The sequence below is a fragment of the Paramisgurnus dabryanus genome, chromosome 8, assembly GCF_030506205.2.
Source record: "Paramisgurnus dabryanus chromosome 8, PD_genome_1.1, whole genome shotgun sequence".
Taxonomy (NCBI): Eukaryota; Metazoa; Chordata; class Actinopteri; order Cypriniformes; family Cobitidae; genus Paramisgurnus; species Paramisgurnus dabryanus.
Window position 1 is genome coordinate 4,044,666 of NC_133344.1, and position 20,405 is coordinate 4,065,070.

Here is a 20,405-nt window from a genome sequence, read left to right on the forward strand (position 1 = left end):
TCGGTGTGCTGCTGGGAGAAGTGGTTGTGTGCGGGAAGCGGAGGGTCTTGTATCACACTGAAGGGGCTTATTTCCCGATAACTACCGGCTGCCTCTACATTATCCCGCTTATAACACGGCTACTTGTCACATAAGAAAAAAACCGGACATGAATATGAATTTGAAACATTTTATTGGCATATTTGTTTTAAATTAACATTTTTATCCTTCCGCGAAACTTTGCACAGATACATAAAATGATCGTAATACCTTATTAAGATCCTCTGCTTCATACTTGTCTGTCTCCATTTTTTTCTCTTTTAGCCAGTCTTTGAGAAGTTTTAATGCCCATTCTGGATTTTTTTGTGTGTTGGCTTCGTAGCTGTCATGCTCTATTTTGTCAAGTTCAGTCTCAGTAAGCTCTCTGTGTCTTGTCGTTGTTCATTCTTCTATCCACTGTTTAAATGTTTTGTTTTTTCCGTACATGTTAAAATTAATGTCAAACTGTTCCATTCCTATAATTGTGGTTGTCCAGTGTCACAAGATGACGCCAAACAGCAATCTTTATAAATTAGGTTATTTGCCCTGGTTAAGGTGGTTATTACCGGAATATTAAACAGTGCATTATACAGTCTGCCAAACATGTTTTTTTAAATAATAATTTTAATAATTAAAATCAGTATTTTAAAGTGATAATCATTTCAAATGATAATCACCAAGTGTTACTACATCATTCTAAAGTAATTACTTCAATAGGATCAATATTCTATAGTGAAGATCATAGTTACCAACTAGTAATTCCTTTAGAAGGATGTAGTGTGTTGGGATGTACTACATTACCCATAAGGCATTTGGGTGTATGATGTAATGCAAGAGGCGACTGCACTGGAGAGTGTGTCGCAGATGTTAACTGCTTAACGACCATTTCATACCTCGCAGGAATGTCATACATGAACGCGCATGCTTTCATCAACGTATGCAAAAGACGGGTGAATCAGTGGAAGCTTTTGTGAGGGGATTATATGAGCTTGCGGAACATTGTGAGTTTGGAGCACAGAAAGGCGAACACATTCGAGACAGATGGTTATAGGGATAACAGACCGGGGAGTGTCACAAAGGCTTCAGATGGAAAGCGAATTGACACTGGAGAGAGCAGTGCAGATGGCCCGCCAGGTAGGGGTGTGCATTGGCACTGCCCTCACAATTCGATTCAATTACGATTCACCTGGTAACGATTCAATTCGATTCTACGATGCATTGCGATGCATCAGAATTCTACTGTACACAACAAGGCAAATTTTTCATCAGTCAAGTAGTAAAGTCAGGTGCAACTATTCTCAACTAAAAACAGAAGCTTAGCAGCTTTAAGACAATGACAATTATATACCTGAGATGAGAATTTTCCACAGAGCTTAAGTCTTGTCTAGTTTCCCATTAACTTTGTAGAATCCGAAATGTGCCCATATGTCCGCTTTCAATGGAAAATGGCGCGTTTTTATTTACCCGTCTATCGCGGTCATCTCTCTCCGCCTCAGCCATCTTGATTGTTGTTGTTATGCCTCTGGAAGTAATTGAAACTTCACAACTTTATTGTCCACTCGAGGCCAGAAAATAAACTGTGACATAATCGATTATGGCACTTTGCTGCATCGATGCTGAATCGTGCATGTTCGCATTGCGATGCATCGCCGAATCGATTATTGTTGACACCCCTACCGCCAGGCATAGCCTGGTATAACCAGACTCTCGTACATTCATTTCATTTGTACAGAGAGTCTGGCCACGCTCCATTGCAAAGCGTTACTTCCGTTAAGGAGGGTCCATTGTTGAAGTTTAAAACAATTGGATATGCCCAGAGTCACTCAGGATCTGCCAAAGCCAATCGCTAACGTGTGGTCGTGACGTATATCATGCACCGAAACCTTCCGGAAACAACAAGTCAGAATAATCAGACAAACAAAAGTTAGCAAACCTGGTTCTTGCTCCGGCTTTAACTTCTGTATATTCGGCAGTTTTGCAACAACGGACCGAATAGCTTTTCTCACGTCTTTCTACGCTACCATTACTGAACTACAACTCAACTTGACGCACACCCTAAACGTCATCGTTCTTAGCCACCCCCATCTGTTCGCTGATTGGTCCTGCAGATTTTTGCAGGAGAAAACGAAACTCTATAGAGCCATCCCAGACGTGCTGCTGAAGCTAAATGTAAAAATAAGCGGAAGCACGTAGGAGGGCGGAGCCAGGCTACGCCAGGCAGAGCTTATAAAAACACAAAACTCGGCTGTAGTGATGTCTGCGGAAGTGGCTGCGTTACAGCAGCGGTCTAGAGGAGTTAAACACTTTAACGCTGGTAAGAGAACAAACAATACAGGACAGCAAAGGGATAAGCAGACAGAAGAGAAAATGTGTTCACGCTGCAATAGATGTCATAGGCCACGCGAGTGCCCCGCATATAATAAACAATGCCGCAAATGCAGGAGACTGGGACATTTTGCTGCTGCCTGTCAAAGCAAGGCTGTGAGAGCTGTACATTTGCAATTTAAAGAAGAGGATGACAGTGAGGCATATTTTCTTGGCAGCATTGAGAAAAGTGATTCAGATTCTGATTGGCTGGTAAGTCTTCCAGTGTGCGGTAAAACGGTATCTTTCAAAATAGACACTGGGGCTGACATCACAATTATGTCCAAGGAGACATACCAAGGGCTCCCACAGCGCCCCCCGTTGACCAAAACGGAACTACAGCTTAACAGTCCTGGTGGCAATGTGGAAACAATAGGAAAATTCTTAGCTGAGAGACTAAAAGAAACACAACTCGTCATCAGTTTTGGATTTATGTAGTGGATGGACGATATACACACAACCTTCTCAGCAGAAGTGCAGCCTGTGCTATGAGATTAGTAGCCAGAGCAGATAACATTCATGCCGAACTTTTTGGAGAAATTGGCTGTCTGAACTGTAAACCAATAAAAATTGAACTTAAAGGAATAGTCTACTCATTTTCAATATTAAAATATGTTATTACCTTAACTAAGAACTGTTGAATCATCCCTCTATCATCTGTGTGTGTGCACTTAAGCGCTGGAGCGCGCTGCGACGCTTCGATAGCATTTAGCTTAGCCCCATTCATTCAATGGTACCATTTAGAGATAAAGTTAGTGACCAAACACATCAACGTTTTTTCCTATTTAAGACGAGTACTTATACGAGCAAGTTTGGTGGTACAAAATAAAACATAGCGCTTTTCTAAGCGGATTTAAAAGAGTAACTATATTTTATGGCGTAATAGCACTTTTGGGAGTACTTCGACTTGGCGCAGTAACACCCTCCCTCTCCCATTATGAGAGTGAGAAGGGGAGCGGACTTTTCAGGCGAGTCGAAGTACTCCCAAAAGTGCTATTACGCCATACAATATAGTTCCTCTTTTAAATCCGCTTAGAAAAGCGCTACGTTTTATTTTGTACCACCAAACTTGCTCGTATAACTACTCGTCTTAAATAGGAAAAACGTTGATGTGTCTGGTCACTTCTAACTTTATCTCTAAATGGCAGCATTGAATGAATGGGGCTAAGCTAAATGCTATCGTAGCGTCGCAGCGGGCTCCAGCGCTTACGTGCACACACACAGATGATAGAGGGATGATTCAACAGTTCTTAGTTAAGGTAATAACATATTTTAATATTGAAAATGAGTAGACTATTCCTTTAAGCCAGATGTACAACCCTATAGCTTAGCTACACCAAGGAGGGTGCCCTTTCCCTTAATGCAAAAAGTAGATGAAGAGCTACAGAGGATGCAATTTATGCAGATAATACGAGAAGTCACTCAGCCTACAGATTGGTGTGCCCCAATGGTCCCGGTAGTTAAGAAAAATGGGAATGTCAGGATATGTGTAGACTTGAAGCGCCTCAACAAAGCTGTGAAGAGGGAAAAATTCATACTGCCCACTTTGGAGGATGTTGCCGTAAAACCGACAGGAGCTAAAGTTTTCTCAATGTTGGACGCTTCCTCAGGATTTTGGCAAATCCCTTTGGATTACAGTAGTTCAATACTCACAACATTTATCACTCCAAGAGGCAGATTTTGTTTCCAGAGACTTCCCTATGGAATCACATCTGCTCCAGAAATCTTCCAGAGGGAAATGACCAAGCTACTGGAGGGACATGAAGGCTGTGTAGTAGTCATGGACGATGTTCTGGTGTATGGCAGAGACCAAGAGACACATGATAAGAATCTGGAGGCAGTCTTACAGACATTCCAGGAGACGGGATTAAAGCTCAACAAAGACATATGTAATTTTAGTAAGAAAGAAATCGTTTTCTTTGGACACATCATTAGTGGCGATGGAGTAAAACCTGATCCAGACAAGGTGAAAGCAATTACAGACCTGCCATGCCCCAAAGACCTCACCCATTTCAGACAGGTATTAGGTATGGTCAATTACCTTGGAAAGTTTCTTCCAGACTTGTCGACGGTGCTGCACCCACTCAATGATTCTGCATGGCTGTGGGACACACAACAACAGCAGGCCTTTAACAACATAAAGACAATGCTGTCTTCAGCTCCGGTTTTAGCTTTTTATGACATCACAAAACCTACCATTGTGTTTGCAGATGCCAGCAGTTTTGGACTGGGCGCCACTCTCCTGCAAATCCATGATGATAAACTACTTCCGGTGGCTTTCTGCTCCAGAACCCTGTCAAGTGCTGAGTTAAAATACTCTCAAATCGAAAAGGAATGCCTCGCTGCTGTCTGGGCATGTGAGCGGCTTGCGTGTTATTTGCTGGGTCTTGCTTTACACTGCAAACGGACCATAAGCCATTGGTCCCCCTGATTAACACTTAATGATCTGGACAAAACACCTCTGCGCTGTCAACGTCTGCTGATGCGCCTGATGCGTTTCAATGTCAAAGCAGTACATGTCCCAGGAAAATCACTTGTCGTCGCCGATGCGCTGTCGCGCAACCCCTTAACTGGAACAGGAGTTTCTGATACTGAACGTGATGTGCGCGCTTATGTGGAGGCTGTGATTCAAACTAAGCCAATATCAGAGGCAAAGCTGGACGCCATTTGTGAGGCCACATCCACAGACCCTACTATGAGGGAAGTAATGCGTTTCATTAATGAAGGCTGGCCACACCATGTGCCGTTGGAGCTTAAGGCTTACCATGCAGAACGGGCATCATTGTGCAGGGCCGAGGGTCTGCTTTTACATGGTGACAGGATTGTGGTTCCTACTGCACAACGGCGAGAGATTCTTGTTCGCTTGCACGAGGGTCACCTGGGACTAAATAAATGCAGAGAACGGGCCAAAGTGTCTGTCTGGTGGCCTGGCATCGGAAAAGATCTTCAGACGACAATTTCTCAATGTGCCTTCTGTCACGAGCACAAACCTACTCAGAGGAAAGAGCCCCTCATTACCACTCCACTTCCTCCCAGTCCTTGGCACACCATAGGAGCGGATCTGTGTAAATATGGAGGTAAGAACTATTTAGTGGTCGTGGATTACTATTCTAGAGACATTGAACTTGCACATTTAAGCCTCACTAGCAGCCGCAATGTGATCACTACGCTAAAAGGGATGTTCATTAGGTGGGGGATTCCGCATGAGTTACACTCAGATAATGGTACCCAGTTCAGCAGCATGGACTTTGCAGACTTTTGTAAGAGCTGGGGCATCCAACATGTTACTAGCAGCCCACACTTCCCACAGTCAAATGGGACTGTTGAGCGGGCTGTCAAGACAGCCAAACATATCTTACGTCAACCTGACCCTCAATTGGCACTTTTGAGTTACAGAGCCACTCCAATTACTGCCACTGGTGCAAGCCCTGCTCAGCTGATGTTGGGACGACAAATTCGCACTACACTGTCTGTCCTTGAGAAGACTTTGCGTCCACGCCATATCAGCTTTGAGCGGGTATTGTAACACTTGAATTATATTCATAGGTTTTTATATTTAAATTTACTGTCACATCTGTCTCGCGTGCACAATCTCTCTCCCTGAATGTGTACACGGATACAATGAGGTGACAGTAATTTATGAAAACCTGAATATAGCTTAGCCCTTACGAAAATGGTTTTACAAAAAAAACATGGTTACTGTAGTAAAACACAATTTAATTTTAAAAATCATAGTTAAACCTTGACTAGTGTAGTATAATCATGGTTTTGCTGATAGTAATCACTACACAAAAACCATGGTTACTACACTTTTACTATAAAAAACATGTTTAATAAAGGGAGGTACCATAATGTGTGTTATTAATTATTCAATTCACTAAATTTCGTTGCAGTTCAATTATTTCCTGTATGTGTTTGAATCAACAGTAAATATCTACATATATTTTAATATTGGTGCAAATCATTACACTGTTTATCTTATATCGTGTACACTCTTACACACTGTACACCCTACTGACACACCAGAAACAACAGAGCCGTAAATCTGCCTCCAGATCTGCAGCCTCCTCATACTCACTTGTAAAGCAGTGAGCGTCTTCTGTCTCCAGTACAGCAGGAGGCGCTGCAGCTCTTTAGTCCGCAGATAAACTCACTAAAGAAAGAAAGAAAGAGCGCGCGTGTGATGTGTTTGTGTATCCTCAGTGTTTTTCTCTCTTGCGTGTTTCATTGAGTGTAAACAGAGTCTTGTCTCTGTGTATTTAAGTGTTGAGACGTTGATGTTGAGATGTGCTGTAAATGAGTAGGAACTGATCTGTCCATGCTGGATATATTGATGATTTAATCACAGAAATCTCTCAGCTGAAGAAAGAGGTGGCGTTACTGGAGACAATGCTGAGGTCAAGAGGAGATTTAGCAATGAATCGAGAGGTTTGTACAGCTTAAACATCATTTACCTGAATCAGACAACATCAAATCATTTCTAATCTTACTGTCTGTGTGTGTTGTGTTGTCAGGATGTGGATTGTTGTGAATCTTCAGTGTATGTGACTGATGATGGGAGTCTGGATTCAGTGTGGATGAGCAGAGATCAGAGCAGCACACCACAGCCACTGCTGGACTCTAAACTCTCTGAAGAGAAATCCAGACACACACAGGACTCCGAGCTCAGTCTGACTTTACTCTCAGAAATCAAAACTGAACCCACAGAAATCAAAACTGAACCCACAGAAATCAAAACTGAACCCACAGAAATCAAAACTGAACCCACAGAAATCAAAACTGAACCCACAGAAGAGGAAGATCGCACTGAGGAAGATGATGACTTTATTCCATCAGGTATGTCTCCTTAATTATTGTTGTGTTTTTAAAATTTTTAACTGGGAGCGCCTATTTTGGGTTTTCAGTCACAATCTCACTGAGTTTAGGATATCTTTAATATTGATTGAGGAACAGGTATGTAGGCTTAAAGGGTTAGTTCACCCTAAAATAATAATTTGATCATAAATCACTTACCTCTGTGTCGTTCTAAACCCCCAAGTGCTCCGATTGTCTTATGAACACATTTGTAGATATTTTTGATGAAGTCCGAGAGGCTTCTTTCTGTCCAACTGACTTCAGTTAGTTTCAAAATTCCACAGAAAATAATGAAGGATGTGCTCATAAACAGGAAATAATATATGGAATTATTTGTGCATCTTTGAGTTTGAATAACTGTAAGAATATTTCCTTTAAATATAATTTTTGTCATATAAAGTTTTAAAGCTCACGTAACACATGCTGTTTCTGCATTTCTGATGTTAATCTGGAGTACCTATAGAGTAGTATTACATTCTTTTTATCTCTGAAGAGTCTTTCAGGACACTCCACTACAAACAATTACACAAAGGAAATAGACAGCATTTGCACAAACACTGAGTGCGTTTACATGCACAGAATAAGCGGATAACTATCAAAAATCTGCTTATTGTAGAAAACTGTTTTTAAGCGTTTACATGCAAATCAATAATCTGGCTATGCAGACAACTGCGCTTACATGGGACTTGAAGAATTCAAGAAGTTTTCTCGCTGGCAGTGACTATAGTACATAATAGTTTATCAAAAAGCCGACGGCATATATCTGTCTAAAGCTATATTGTTGTATCTTTTCTCGTGTCTGCAGAACCTGTAAATGTAACATGAGCTTCTATTTTAACAGTTTCTCTGCCAACTGCTTTAGTCGAGAGGAGACTTTAATACGTTACTTTGCGCTTCTGCGTGTGACGTTTATCTTTCATATGTGGAGATTAGGACTGTTCAAAAATATCGATACAGCTAACTATCGTGATAGTTAGCTGTATCAATAATGTATCGATATTTCGATCTCTACTATCGATATTTTAAAAACGTCAAATCCCTCTGTGTGCGTCAAACAACCTCCTCCGCCACTGCTGTAGTTGTCACTGTCCAGTTGTCTGGACATGATTGTATCGTATCGTGACCCATGTATCGTGATACGTATTGTATCGGGAGGCCCTTGCCAATACCCAGCCCTAGCGTAGATCACTTTATCAGTTTATTAAGCTGTGCGTGTAAACGCACTCACTGTCGTTTTATCTTCTTTAATTTTTAATTTTTCCAAGAACAAAAAGCTGTGGAGCATTTTCGTCAGCTAATGTTTGATTCCTGTTTTTTTGCTTGTTCTAAACTTTGTTTGCAATGGTGGATTGGCTACTTTTCTTCACTTATCCTAATTTTTTTTATTTACTGTAAATGTTACACATCAGTGATGCCCTGAATAATTTAAACAATAATTTGTATTGCGTGTCGGAACACGGTCAATACTTTGAAAGCTCCGCGGACACGTGCGCCAAACGCGGGAAGCACGCCCCCTTGTCACGTGACGTGTAGGCACGGATACAATGATGTTTCCGAAAAAGTGGATCATGGAGACATTTTATTCATTCACGATAGCGTCATATCACTCACCCATATCCATTTATTCGCAACACACGCTCCGGACCCTTGCTTTAAATATCCCATCACTAACAACGACCCAGCTGTATTAACAGGACTGACACCTGTCTTCTGTCTTATGTGTGAATCTAGAAAAAGATACAGAATCTCAATTCTTCATTTTTTCATCTTTGTGTACATAAGAGTGAAAAGACAATTTAATTGTTTCATGTTTCTTTCAGGTGTGAAGAGTGATTCATGTTTGGATATAGAAATAACGTCCTCAACATCAATAGAGCGACTGACAGCACAAACTCTTTCGTGCATCACCTGTGGAAAGACATTCAGCTCACAAAGACTTTTAGAGAGACATGAGAGAAAACACACAGAACAGAAACTCTTCACCAGATCTGAGATCAGCTTTACTACCTTACAAGAGAAGAAACTTCATTCAGAAGACCACAGAGTGAAGAAGAAGCAGTTTCACTGTGAGCAGTGTGGGAGGACTTTTGGCTCTTCCTCTAATCTAAATGATCACATGAGGATACACAGTGGTGAAAAGCCTTTCAACTGCACTGAATGTGGAAAATACTTCACAACCAAACACAATCTTAAAGTTCATCAGAGAGTTCACACAGGAGAAAAACCTTACGAGTGTCCTCACTGTGAGAAGAGATTTAGCTGTAAACATAGTCTGAAGAGACATGTGCTTTTACACACCAATGAGAGACCGTATCAGTGCAGTGAATGTGACAAAACCTTTAGGGATTCACGGTCTTTAAAATCACACCAGAATACACACATTGAAGAGAAACTCTATCAGTGTTCACACTGTGATGAATGTTACGGTTATAAATGTCATCTGATAATCCATCAGAGACGTCATACTGGAGAGAAACCTAGTGTCTGCGCTCATTGTGGAAAGAGCTTCACTAATTCACCTCAATTAATAGTTCATCAGAGAGTTCATACTGGAGAGAAACCTCATCACTGTAGTTTCTGTGGGAAGAGTTTTAGTGTAAAGTATACATTACTAAAGCACAAGATAATTCATACAGGTGAAAAACCTTTCAAATGCTCTCAGTGTGGCAAGACGTTTACTTGTTCAAGTAACTTAAAAAAACATGAAAGAGTTCATACTGGAGAGAAACCTTATCACTGTAGTGTCTGTGGGAAGAGTTTTAGTCAAGGGTCTACATTACTATATCACAAGAGAATTCATACAGGTGAAAAACCTTTCAAATGCTCTCAGTGTGACAAGACATTTATTTGTTCAAGTAACTTAAGATACCATCAGAGAGTTCATTCTGGAGAGAAACCTTATCACTGTAGTGTCTGTGGAAAGAGTTTTGGACAACGGGCTACATTACTAAATCACAAGAGAATTCATACAGGTGAAAAACCTTTCAAATGCTCTCAGTGTGACAAGACTTTTTCTCAGTCCGGTCATTTAAAATCTCATCAGAGCGTTCATACTGGAGAAAAACCTTAACACTGTAGTGTTTGTGGGAAGATTTTTAGTCAACAGTGAAACTAACTTAAAGGTCATGTTTTCCTAATCCTATTTTTTAAACCCTAGTTAGTGTGTAATGTTGCTATAATAGCATAAATAATACTTGTAAAATGATAAAGCTCACTGCCAGGCGATATATTTTCTTTAACAGAATTCGCCTTTCAAAGCTTACAGCGAACGGCCGGTTTGGCATACAGACCTCTACTTCCTGTTTTAATGACTTCAATACGGACTACCGGCACATCCGGGAACTTGACTGTAAATTTCGTCACCGCCCCATTTTGGGGGATAAAAAAGCAGCCCTTCCATTGGCTTCCATTCAAAATAGCGGAACAAAGAAACGTTTTTACACAGCCGGCAGGCGTAAATAACTTATGAAATCACTCAGATTAAACATGTCGAGTATTTATCTGTCCATCCTGCCTGCCATAGAGCCCGAAAGATTTTTAATTGTGAGAGTACACGTGTTTTTCTTCTTGGGTGTTATTGGAATAAAAGAAGATGCCTCTTCAGGAGGACTTTAAATTTATGTTTACTATTAATAATTTCACTCAGTAAAAACTGATTTGTTTTTACTTTGGGTAGTTTGAATCTGCCCTCTATAGCATGTCTGGTTCCATAATTATGCTCGTTATAACTAAAACATTACTCCCGATAAAGCACATTTGGTAATTCCGATACTACAATATTTCTTGTCAGATTAAGCAATGAGGCTTCAAATCTCTCTGTTACCTTTAACCAGGACAACATAGCGTGCATCCAATTTACATTTGTTCTATACAGACATCGAAGAGCACATCGCGCTGCCTTGTTTTGAACCCTTTGAAGCACTTTGATATGAGAAGCAGCAGCACAAGGTCAAATCTCAGAACAATAGTCAAATTGTGATAGTACAAGTGTTTTTATAACATCTGCCACCATATTAAAAGGCAATAAATGGGAGCACCGTTTAACCATCACAAGACTTTTGCTCATCTTGCATACAACAGTGCTGATGTGTTTGGACCACAACAGCTTGTTATCAAGTTCTACTCCAAGAAGTTTAACCTCTTGTACCTGCTCGACATTTGTATCCTTCACAGTTATACACAATTTAGGCTCATTCAACAGCATACATCTGGTTCCAAACACAATACTTTTTGTCTTTTCAATATTTAGTGCTAACTTATTATTTATGATCCACTCATATACCAATTTTAATTCTTCCACTAAAACATTTTGAAGTTCACCAATTGTACTTTGTGAAGAATAAATTGTTGAATCATCAGCATACATAGATATTTTTGCTTTTTGTAACACTAAAGGCATATCATTTGTGTACATAGAAAACAGTAGCGGACCTAGACAGCTTCCTTGTGGTATACCACAACACACATCTATGTTATCTGAAAAACTTCCATTAAAGAAAACAGTCTGTTTCCTATTCTCTAGGTAACTTTGAAGCCAATGTAATGCTGCTTGACTAAACCCATAACATTTCAGTTTTCTTAATAAGAGATTATGGTCAATAAGATTAAAGGCTGAGCTGAAATCTAACAACACTGCTCCTTCCAAAATCTTATTATCTAATGCCGTGAGCCAATCATCTGTCATTTGAGCCAACGCTGTAGCAGTTGAATGACCAGCTCTATAAGCGTGCTGAAAGTCAGTACTTAAGTTCTTATCTGAAAAATAGTTCTGAATTTGTTCAAAAACTATTTTCTCCATCACTTTACTCAAGGTTGGTAACAGACTAATTGGTCTACAGTTAAGACCACAAAAAGGTACAGCTGTACTTTTTGGTAATGGTACAATCTTTGCTGTTTTCCAAGATTGTGGATAACTACTCTTCTGTAAACTCAAGTTCAAAATACTGCAATTATATTTGCCACTTGTTTCAGCAGCTTTGAGTCAATATTATCTACACCCGATGGTTTTTCTTTACATTCTAATAGTAATTTCTTTACTTGACTCTCCGTTACTTAAGTAAATTTAAATTCGCAAGTCTTTCCTACCATGATCCTTTTTCTTATTAACATTTCTGCTTTTGTATTATTTGTTTGTATTTGACCCATTTCATTTCAAAACTTATCAGTTTTCTCATAGAAATACTTACTTAAATAATTTGCTATTTCCAATGGCTTCGTAAGAAACCTATCCCCTAGTTCAAGAAATGTTGGAGCACTCTTAACACCTCTTCCCAACATGCTATTTAAAATATTCCATAATTTCCCGATATCATATTTATTATTCGATATCAAATTCCCATAATACAGCTTCCTTTTCTTTGTATTCAATTTAGTCACATAATTTCTCAATTTTCGGTAGACTTGCCAATCTGATTCATAATTGGAGTTGTTTGCCACTTTTTTGGCCTCATCTCTTTGTACCATACAGTCCTTTAGTTCCGCATCTACCCAACCAGCTCTTGTTTTCCTTACAGTTCTCTTTATTAACGGGGCGTGTTTATTTATTTATCATTTTTATGTCACATTTATCTCTTTTAAGAACTCGTTAATTTTATATTGTGTGCTATTTGATTTTTCTAATTGGTTTTAAAGTATTTATGTCATGGGACCACAATGTCATTAATTGTTCATTAACTTTGGTTGGTATAGAAACACACTGAGAAAGAAACTGTTCAGATTATTCAGTAAACGTCTCCTGACTTCTACTATAGGCCTTTTCTCTGGACTGGTAAATGAAAGTTTACTTAATTATTTAGTATTTTGTCAGTCTTTCATTCTTTCTAGGAAAGTTAAAGGAGCTGTTATTGCATTGAGAGCATCTTGAACAGATGTGTGATATGGTATGGATTGAAATTAGAAAATAACCTACCTGATAGAAAAAAAGTTTTGCTACTGTATTTGTATATAGCCATGTATAAGGGAGAATAAGTTAACCTGACTATACATTTAGGTCCTATAAATAAAGCTTATGACTAAAAATAGGTGGGTATCTGATTAAAAAAAAAAAAAAAACTAACTTTAGCCTACTAGGACTAAAATCACGATCCACCCTCCATTCAGATTGCCATCCATAGTCACGCTTCCTCCAAAACACATGAACAGACCAGACGTTCACATTTCATGTCTCATTCACCAGTGAGAAGCCTTTCCAGTACAAAGTGAATAACAACATAAACAACTGTTTGAAATCAGAATTAGATACAGCACGTTTTCGGTTGTGTAGACGTAGTAGTTTGCTTTTAATTTTGAAAACATAAATATTGTTACGCTAATTCTTAAAGGTACACAAACTACAAAAGCAACATAGTAGCTACGTTTACATGCAACCAAATAATCCGTTTGTAATCTCATTGATGGCTCAATCATACTGAAAAGCATTCATGTAAACACCTTAATCAATACGATTCAGTCCGATTGGATGCAAATTTTGATCGTATTAAAAGATGTGGTGTAGTCCGATCTTTGATCCGATCATCAGGAAAAAAATATGCATGTAAATGCGTGAATCGTAGTGTTTTCTCAATCGGATGTAAAAAGACCTTGTGCGCAGAACAGTTGTGCTTAAGTTCACGTCTTATATTTACCTCTTATTTATGTATCACGTTAATCTTGTCACAGAAACATGCAATAGCAAGGTAATGGCAACACACATTATTAAGGTAATGGGGTCACGGGCTGTAACATTACAATCTACACAGCCTTCATATGTGTACTTAGGCTATAAAGCAATAAATAGCGTTGTGCATTAAAATAATTGTTTTCATTACCTATATCTGAAAACATTTTAAAGGTGCAGTGTGTAATTTTTAAAAGGATCTCTTAAAAGAAATGCAAAATAATATTCAATACAATATTATCAGGGGTTTATAAAGACCTTTCATAATGAACCCTTATGTGTTTATTACCTTAGAATGAGACGTTTTTATCTACATACATGCAGGGTCCCCTTACATGGAAGTCGCCATTTTGGGCCGCCATGTTTCTACAGAAGCCCTTAACGGACAATTTTTTTTTACTAAGTTGTCTCCGACGATGACATGTTTGTCCGGTGGCAGCTATCATAGCTTCTCTATGTGTTTCAAAAGCGAGGGGTGAGAAGTGGACTGAGCCGTTGGTTGCAATTCGCAACCTCACCAATAGATGCCACTAAAATTTACACACTGCACCTTTAAGAACAACTTTATCCAACTCCACTTTGACTTTTATTTAGACACAAAGCGTGAACTCGATGAGAGATGTTGTCTGCGGCGTGACGTTGCAAATTCCTCTGCTTTTTTGAGTTTAGATTTGGGCTACTGTTTAAACTGTTGGGACAAAAACATTGGGATGATTTTGATATGCGAACTGGCAACCCTGGTTGTGCTGTTGTGCAGATGTTCGGATCGGATTAAATAGACTGGACATGTAAACAAACATTTTAATCAGATTGCAATGCTAGGGTGCATGTAAACTGTATTGGCGTAACCTTCAATCAGATTAAATTCAATCGGATTGACAAAATTTTGTGCATGTAAACATAGCCAATGTTTAATCAAAATAGAATATCTGAATCCATCTAAATAAAATCATACTTTAAAATCATACTATACTATACATAAAAAGCAGTAAAGTTACCTAGCCTGGCTAACACTAGACCAGTCTCTTAGAGAATGAGACGTGGTCTGGGAACCACATGCTCATTTTCTCTTATTTGAGGCTTTTTAAAAATAAACTTGTGTTCAAAACTACTTAGAACACTATCTAAGGCCGCATCGAAAAGTAACTTGACATGTCTGCTGCCGTGTTGAATAAACAAAACTGCTTCGGTGTGTCGCATAGACGTCGTCATCGTCTTGCTGCCCCCTCCCCGTTCTGTGATTGGTTCCCTATTTCAGGGGGGGGGGATGGTCCTAAAGGCTCCACCAGACGGGACGAATTTAAAATCGTCGGCCGATTTTCCAACTCTGAGAGACCCCACACACGGCGATAAAACATCGCGGGTCTAACAGTTTTGGTCGTACAGTTAGTGGTGCGCCGCCACATGGCAAAATCAACACATCACACACGAACCGATTTGACTCCCGAGCAGTCCCAGGTCAGACGGGAAATCTCGCAAAATCTCTCGAGATCAAACGTGATTTCAGAGTAAACAATCATGGCAACAAAGAGGATGCTGTGGCGATAGTTTGCAGTTTGTTTTTATCCGAAAAAAAACGTTCTCAAAAGAAAAGGCGATGGTCAAAGAAGTGGAGACAAGACAACGCGAGCATGGACTATACTTGCTACATCATGATATGGAGGTGAGTTGTTGTGACCCGTGATTTTGTTTACATGACACCGGTACATCCTCGCTTCCTCGTCACCTCGCTTTCTGATTGGCTACACGTCACAGTCCACAGGCTGCATGCTCGTTTGTCCCCGGGAGACACCACACACGAGAAGAAATCGGGCCAAAAAATCCAACATGTTGGATATCCCCGATTTGAGATCGGAGCGGTCCCGAGGTGCTTCCGAGTAGACGAGAGCAGTCTAAACACACCACACACGGCAAGAATATCTGATCAGTTTATTTTACGATTATCGGAGCATCCTTAAGATTGTCGGAAGGGGTGAATCGGGGCTAAAATCGGCCTAATTATCCTGCCGTGTGAACCAGGCATTAGTTTCCATGCTAGACTTGCCATGTAAATAAATTTGCACGCAAGGCAGCATGGGGAAACCCAGGCTAACAGTTACCGATGTTAATTTGGGTTTTTGCTCTTTCCTGATCCAGACAGTTTTTGCCGTTGTTGTTTCAAAAGATGTCTTTCATTTTGTGGCTCATGTGCAGGTTGTCAATTCAGCAGGAAAGTTTGTTTGCCTCTGTTTACAGAGTGGATGTGAACACGCTGATGATGAATGATGTCTGCGTGAACATGTTGCGCAGTGGCATGCAAAACTCACTCACAGAAGAGGAGCAAAAATTGCTTGCGTACAATTATTACATCTGAGTTCAATGATTTGTTGAACATTTTTTATACAAATACATTGAGACAACTTAATATAGTGATTGGTATCAGGATGTGAGGAGACTTTCAACAAGCATAACTATAAATGTTTCTGGATCAAATCAAATATCCTGCCTTTAAATGACTGAAGACATGCAGAACACTGAGCAGAGGTCTAGTGCCCTGCAATCCCTCGGTGTGCTGCTGGGAGAAGTGGTTGTGTGCTCGCTGGTAAACACATAAAGGGGCGGTTTCCCAGACAGGGATTAGACTAGTCCTAGACTTAAACACTTTTAAGAGCTCTCCAAACTGATAACAACTTGCACTTACATATCTTAAAATACATCAGTGCCCATTGTTTTACCTCAAAATGCACACAGGTTATGTTTTTAGTAAGGCATGTTTTTTAAAACTAGTTATATATCCTAATTAAATTTATGCCTAGTCCTGGATTAAGCTCATCCTGGTCCGGGAAACCGCCCCATTGTGTAATAACACAATAACCTTACTGTTTTTTTCATGGGGCTAAATTGTACAGCAGTTTCGGTTCATAGAAGCTGAGCTTGAATCGATGCAATAAGTGTATTCATGCTGCGGAGATCAACAGATTTATTAACCGAGTGTGATTCGAGTGTGGACTGCTATGGTGGAAATTCAGCAATAATCTGATAGATTGAGACAAGACAAAATGAATGCTTAAAGAAAAATAATTTAATGTTTTACTTGCAAGGGCTTCAACATACAAAGCAATCAAATCAATGTATAGCAGAAGCAACTCTCAGTATTCTTGCTGGGCTTTTTATGAGCCTGCTTACCCCAAACCCCAAATAATTACTGTCCTCCTGGTCCCTGGGCATTAATTGGGTTATTTGCCCTCTAAGGTGGTTATTACCGGAATATTAAACAGTGCATTATACAGTCTGCCAAACACGTTTTTATATAATAATTTTAATAATTAAAATCAGTATTTTAAAGTGATAATCATGTCAAATGATAATCACCAAGTGTTACTACATCATTCTAAAGTAATTACTTCAATAGGATCAATATTCTATAGTAAAGATCATAGTTACCAACTAGTAATTCCTTTAGAAGGATGTAGTAACACTTGAATTATATTCATAGGTTTTTATATTTAAATTTACTGTCACATCTGTCTCGCGTGCACAATCTCTCTCCCTGAATGTGTACACGGATACAAAGAGGTGACAGTTATTTATGAAAACCTGAATATAGCCCTTACGAAAATGGTTTTACAGGAAAAAAAACATGGTTACTGTAGTAAAACACAATTTAATTTTAAAAATCATAGTTAAACCTTGACTTGTGTAGTAAAATCATGGTTTTGCTGATCACTACACAAAAACCATGGTTACTACACTTTTACCATAAAAAACATGTTTAATAAAGGGATGTATCATAATGTGTGTTATTAATTGTTCAATTCACTAAATTCCGTTGCAGTTCAATCGTCTCATGTAGGCAGTGTTTGAATCAACAGTAAATATCAACAAATATTTTAATGGACTGCATTTATATAGCGCTTTTAACAGACCTATGGACATCCAAAGCGCTTTACAAGTTTGCCTCACATTCACCCTTTCACGCACACATTTATACACCGACGGCGGTGTCAGCCATGCAAGGCGCCATCCAGCTCGTCGGACACCTCGACACTTGGTCCGGTGGAGCCGGGGATTGAACCACCAACCTTCCAGTTTGTAGACAACCTACATGAACCACTGAGCCACTCCCGCCCCTAATAGTTGGTGCAGATCATTACATAATATTTGGTGCAGATCATTACACTGTTTATCTTATATTGTGTACACTCTCACTCACTGTACACGAAACAACAGAGCAGTAAATCTGCCTCCAGATCTGCAGCCTCCTCATACTCACTTGTAAAGCAGTGAGCGTCTTATGTCTCCAGTACAGCAGGAGGCGCTGCAGCTCTTTAGTCCACAAATAAACTCACTAAAGAAAGAAAGAAAGAGCGCGCGTGTGTGATGTGTTTGTGTATTCTCAGTGTTTTTCTCTCTTGCGCGTTTCATTGACTTTAAACAGACTCTTGTTTCTGTGTATTTAAGTGTTGAGACGTTGATGATGAGATGTGCTGTAAATCAGTATGAACTGATCTGTCCATGCTGGATATATTGATGATTTCATCACAGAAATCTCTCAGCTGAAGAAAGAGGAGATTTAGCAATGAATCGAGAGGTTTGTACATCTTAACATCATTTACCTGAATCAGACAACATCAAATAATTTCTAATCTTACTGTCTGTGTGTGTTGTGTTGTCAGGATGTGGATTGTTGTGAATCTTCAGTGTATGTGACTGATGATGGGAGTCTGGATTCAGTGTGGATGAGCAGAGATCAGAGCCGCACACCACAGCCACTGCTGGACTCTAAACTCTCTGAAGAGAAATCCAGACACACACAGGACTCCGAGCTGAGTCTGACTTTACTCTGTTATACTGAGTCAAAGTCCACAGACACTCAGGACACTACAGTGTGTGACAGTAAACAGAGCTTACAGGAGGATCAAACCTCCACAGAGTCTCTGGATTCTGTCTGTAACGCTGGAGAACAGCAGCAGATCCTGCAGACCAAACTGAAGATGTGTTCAGTTAAACTCATCGACTGCACGAACCTCATGATGAAGATTAAAACTGAACCCACAGAAATCAAAACTGAACCCACAGAAATCAAAACTGAACCCACAGAAATTAAAACTGAACCCACAGAAGAGGAAGATCGCCCTGATGAAGATGATGACTTTATTACATCAGGTATGTCTCCTTAATTATTGTTGTGTTTTTAACATTTTTAACTGAGAGCACCTATTTTGGATTTTCAGTCACAAACTCACTAAGTTTAAGATATCTTTAAAATTTATTGAGCAACAGGTATGTAGGCTTAAAGGGTTAGTTCACCCTAAAATAATAATTTGATCATAAATCACTTACCTCCGTGTCGTTCTAAACCCCCAAGTGCTCCGATTGTCTTATGAACACATTTGTAGATATTTTTGATGAAGTTTGGGAGGCTTCTTTCTGTCCAAATGACTTCAGTTAGTTTCAAAATTCCCCAGAAAATAATGCAGGTCGTGCTCTTAAACAGGAAATAATATATGGAATTATTTGTGCATCTTTGAATAACTGTAAGAATATTTCCTTTAAATATAATTTTTGTCATATTAAGTTTTAAAGCTCACGTAACACACACTGTTTCTGCATTTCTGATGTTAATCTGGAGTACCTATAGAGTAGTATTACATTCTTTTTATCTCTGAAGAGTCTTTCAGGACACTCCACTACAAACAATTACACAAAGGAAATAGACAGCATTTGCACAAACACTGAGTGCATTTTCATGCACAGAATAAGCAGGGGCCTCATTTATAAAACTTTGCGTAGGATTTGCGTCAGAAGTGGCGTACGGATGAAACATAGGACGCGCGTACGCACAGAAATATTCGGATTTATAAAACCGTGCGCACGCACATCCTACGCATTTTTCCCTTAATAAATCACAATCAATTCTAAATGTAGCGCAGCTTTTGCGGCTTCATGACACGCCCATAGTTGCCCATAAATAGTCCGTGAAACGCCCACATTTAATATGCATTGAATGCGAAATCATGGCAAACACAGAGAGGAAATCAAAAAAACGTAACTTCACTCAATGTGAAGTAGAAGTTATCATTGGCGAGGTGGAAAAGAGGAGAAAATGTTGTTTGGAGGGCACAGTGTGGGCATTACGCATTGTGATGGGGCATTTTATTTCCATCCATTTAATTGCATCTGACAAGCTACAGATGTCGGTAATAATCGACGTGGAAATGGGACATTGTTCAGCGCAAATGTAATTTCTTGTTGCTTTCTGAATGGTTGAGACATACGCCATACATTGTTTTAACAAAAATAAAACACACTGAAGGCATATGCATGAATACCATAATTTCGTAGATTATGAAGATATGGTTTACTATGAAAACAACTTTCCCCAGTGGACAATTAATACATCTATCTATTTATTTATCTATCTATCTATATATCTCCTTAATTATCTATCTGTCTATGTAATTGCATCTATATCTGCTCCGCCAGACGGACACATTGACGAGAATATCAGTTTTGTACATTATTTCGTTCTGTT

At 39.4% G+C, this 20,405-nt stretch overlaps 1 protein-coding gene across 1 annotated transcript; it reads left to right on the forward strand.

Moving 5' to 3' along the window:
- The first annotated feature begins 6,719 nt into the window (after positions 1–6,719).
- On the forward strand, positions 6,720–13,112 carry LOC135771651 (uncharacterized). The gene is made up of 3 exons (XM_073815413.1): positions 6,720–6,810; positions 6,897–7,218; positions 9,057–13,112. The coding sequence occupies exons 1-3, from the start codon at positions 6,772–6,774 to the stop codon at positions 10,304–10,306; spliced, it is 1,611 nt and encodes a 536-aa protein (XP_073671514.1). The 5' UTR covers positions 6,720–6,771; the 3' UTR covers positions 10,307–13,112.
- Positions 13,113–20,405: the final 7,293 nt, after the last annotated feature.

Bases quoted from the DNA above. Each gene is read 5' to 3' on its own strand.
- LOC135771651 (XM_073815413.1), top strand. From the start codon at position 6,772: ATGCTGAGGTCAAGAGGAGATTTAGCAATGAATCGAGAG. The intron at 6,811-6,896 runs GTTTGTACAGCT...TTGTGTTGTCAG, and splicing joins ATTTAGCAATGAATCGAGAG to GATGTGGATTGTTGTGAATC. The intron at 7,219-9,056 runs GTATGTCTCCTT...TGTTTCTTTCAG, and splicing joins TGATGACTTTATTCCATCAG to GTGTGAAGAGTGATTCATGT.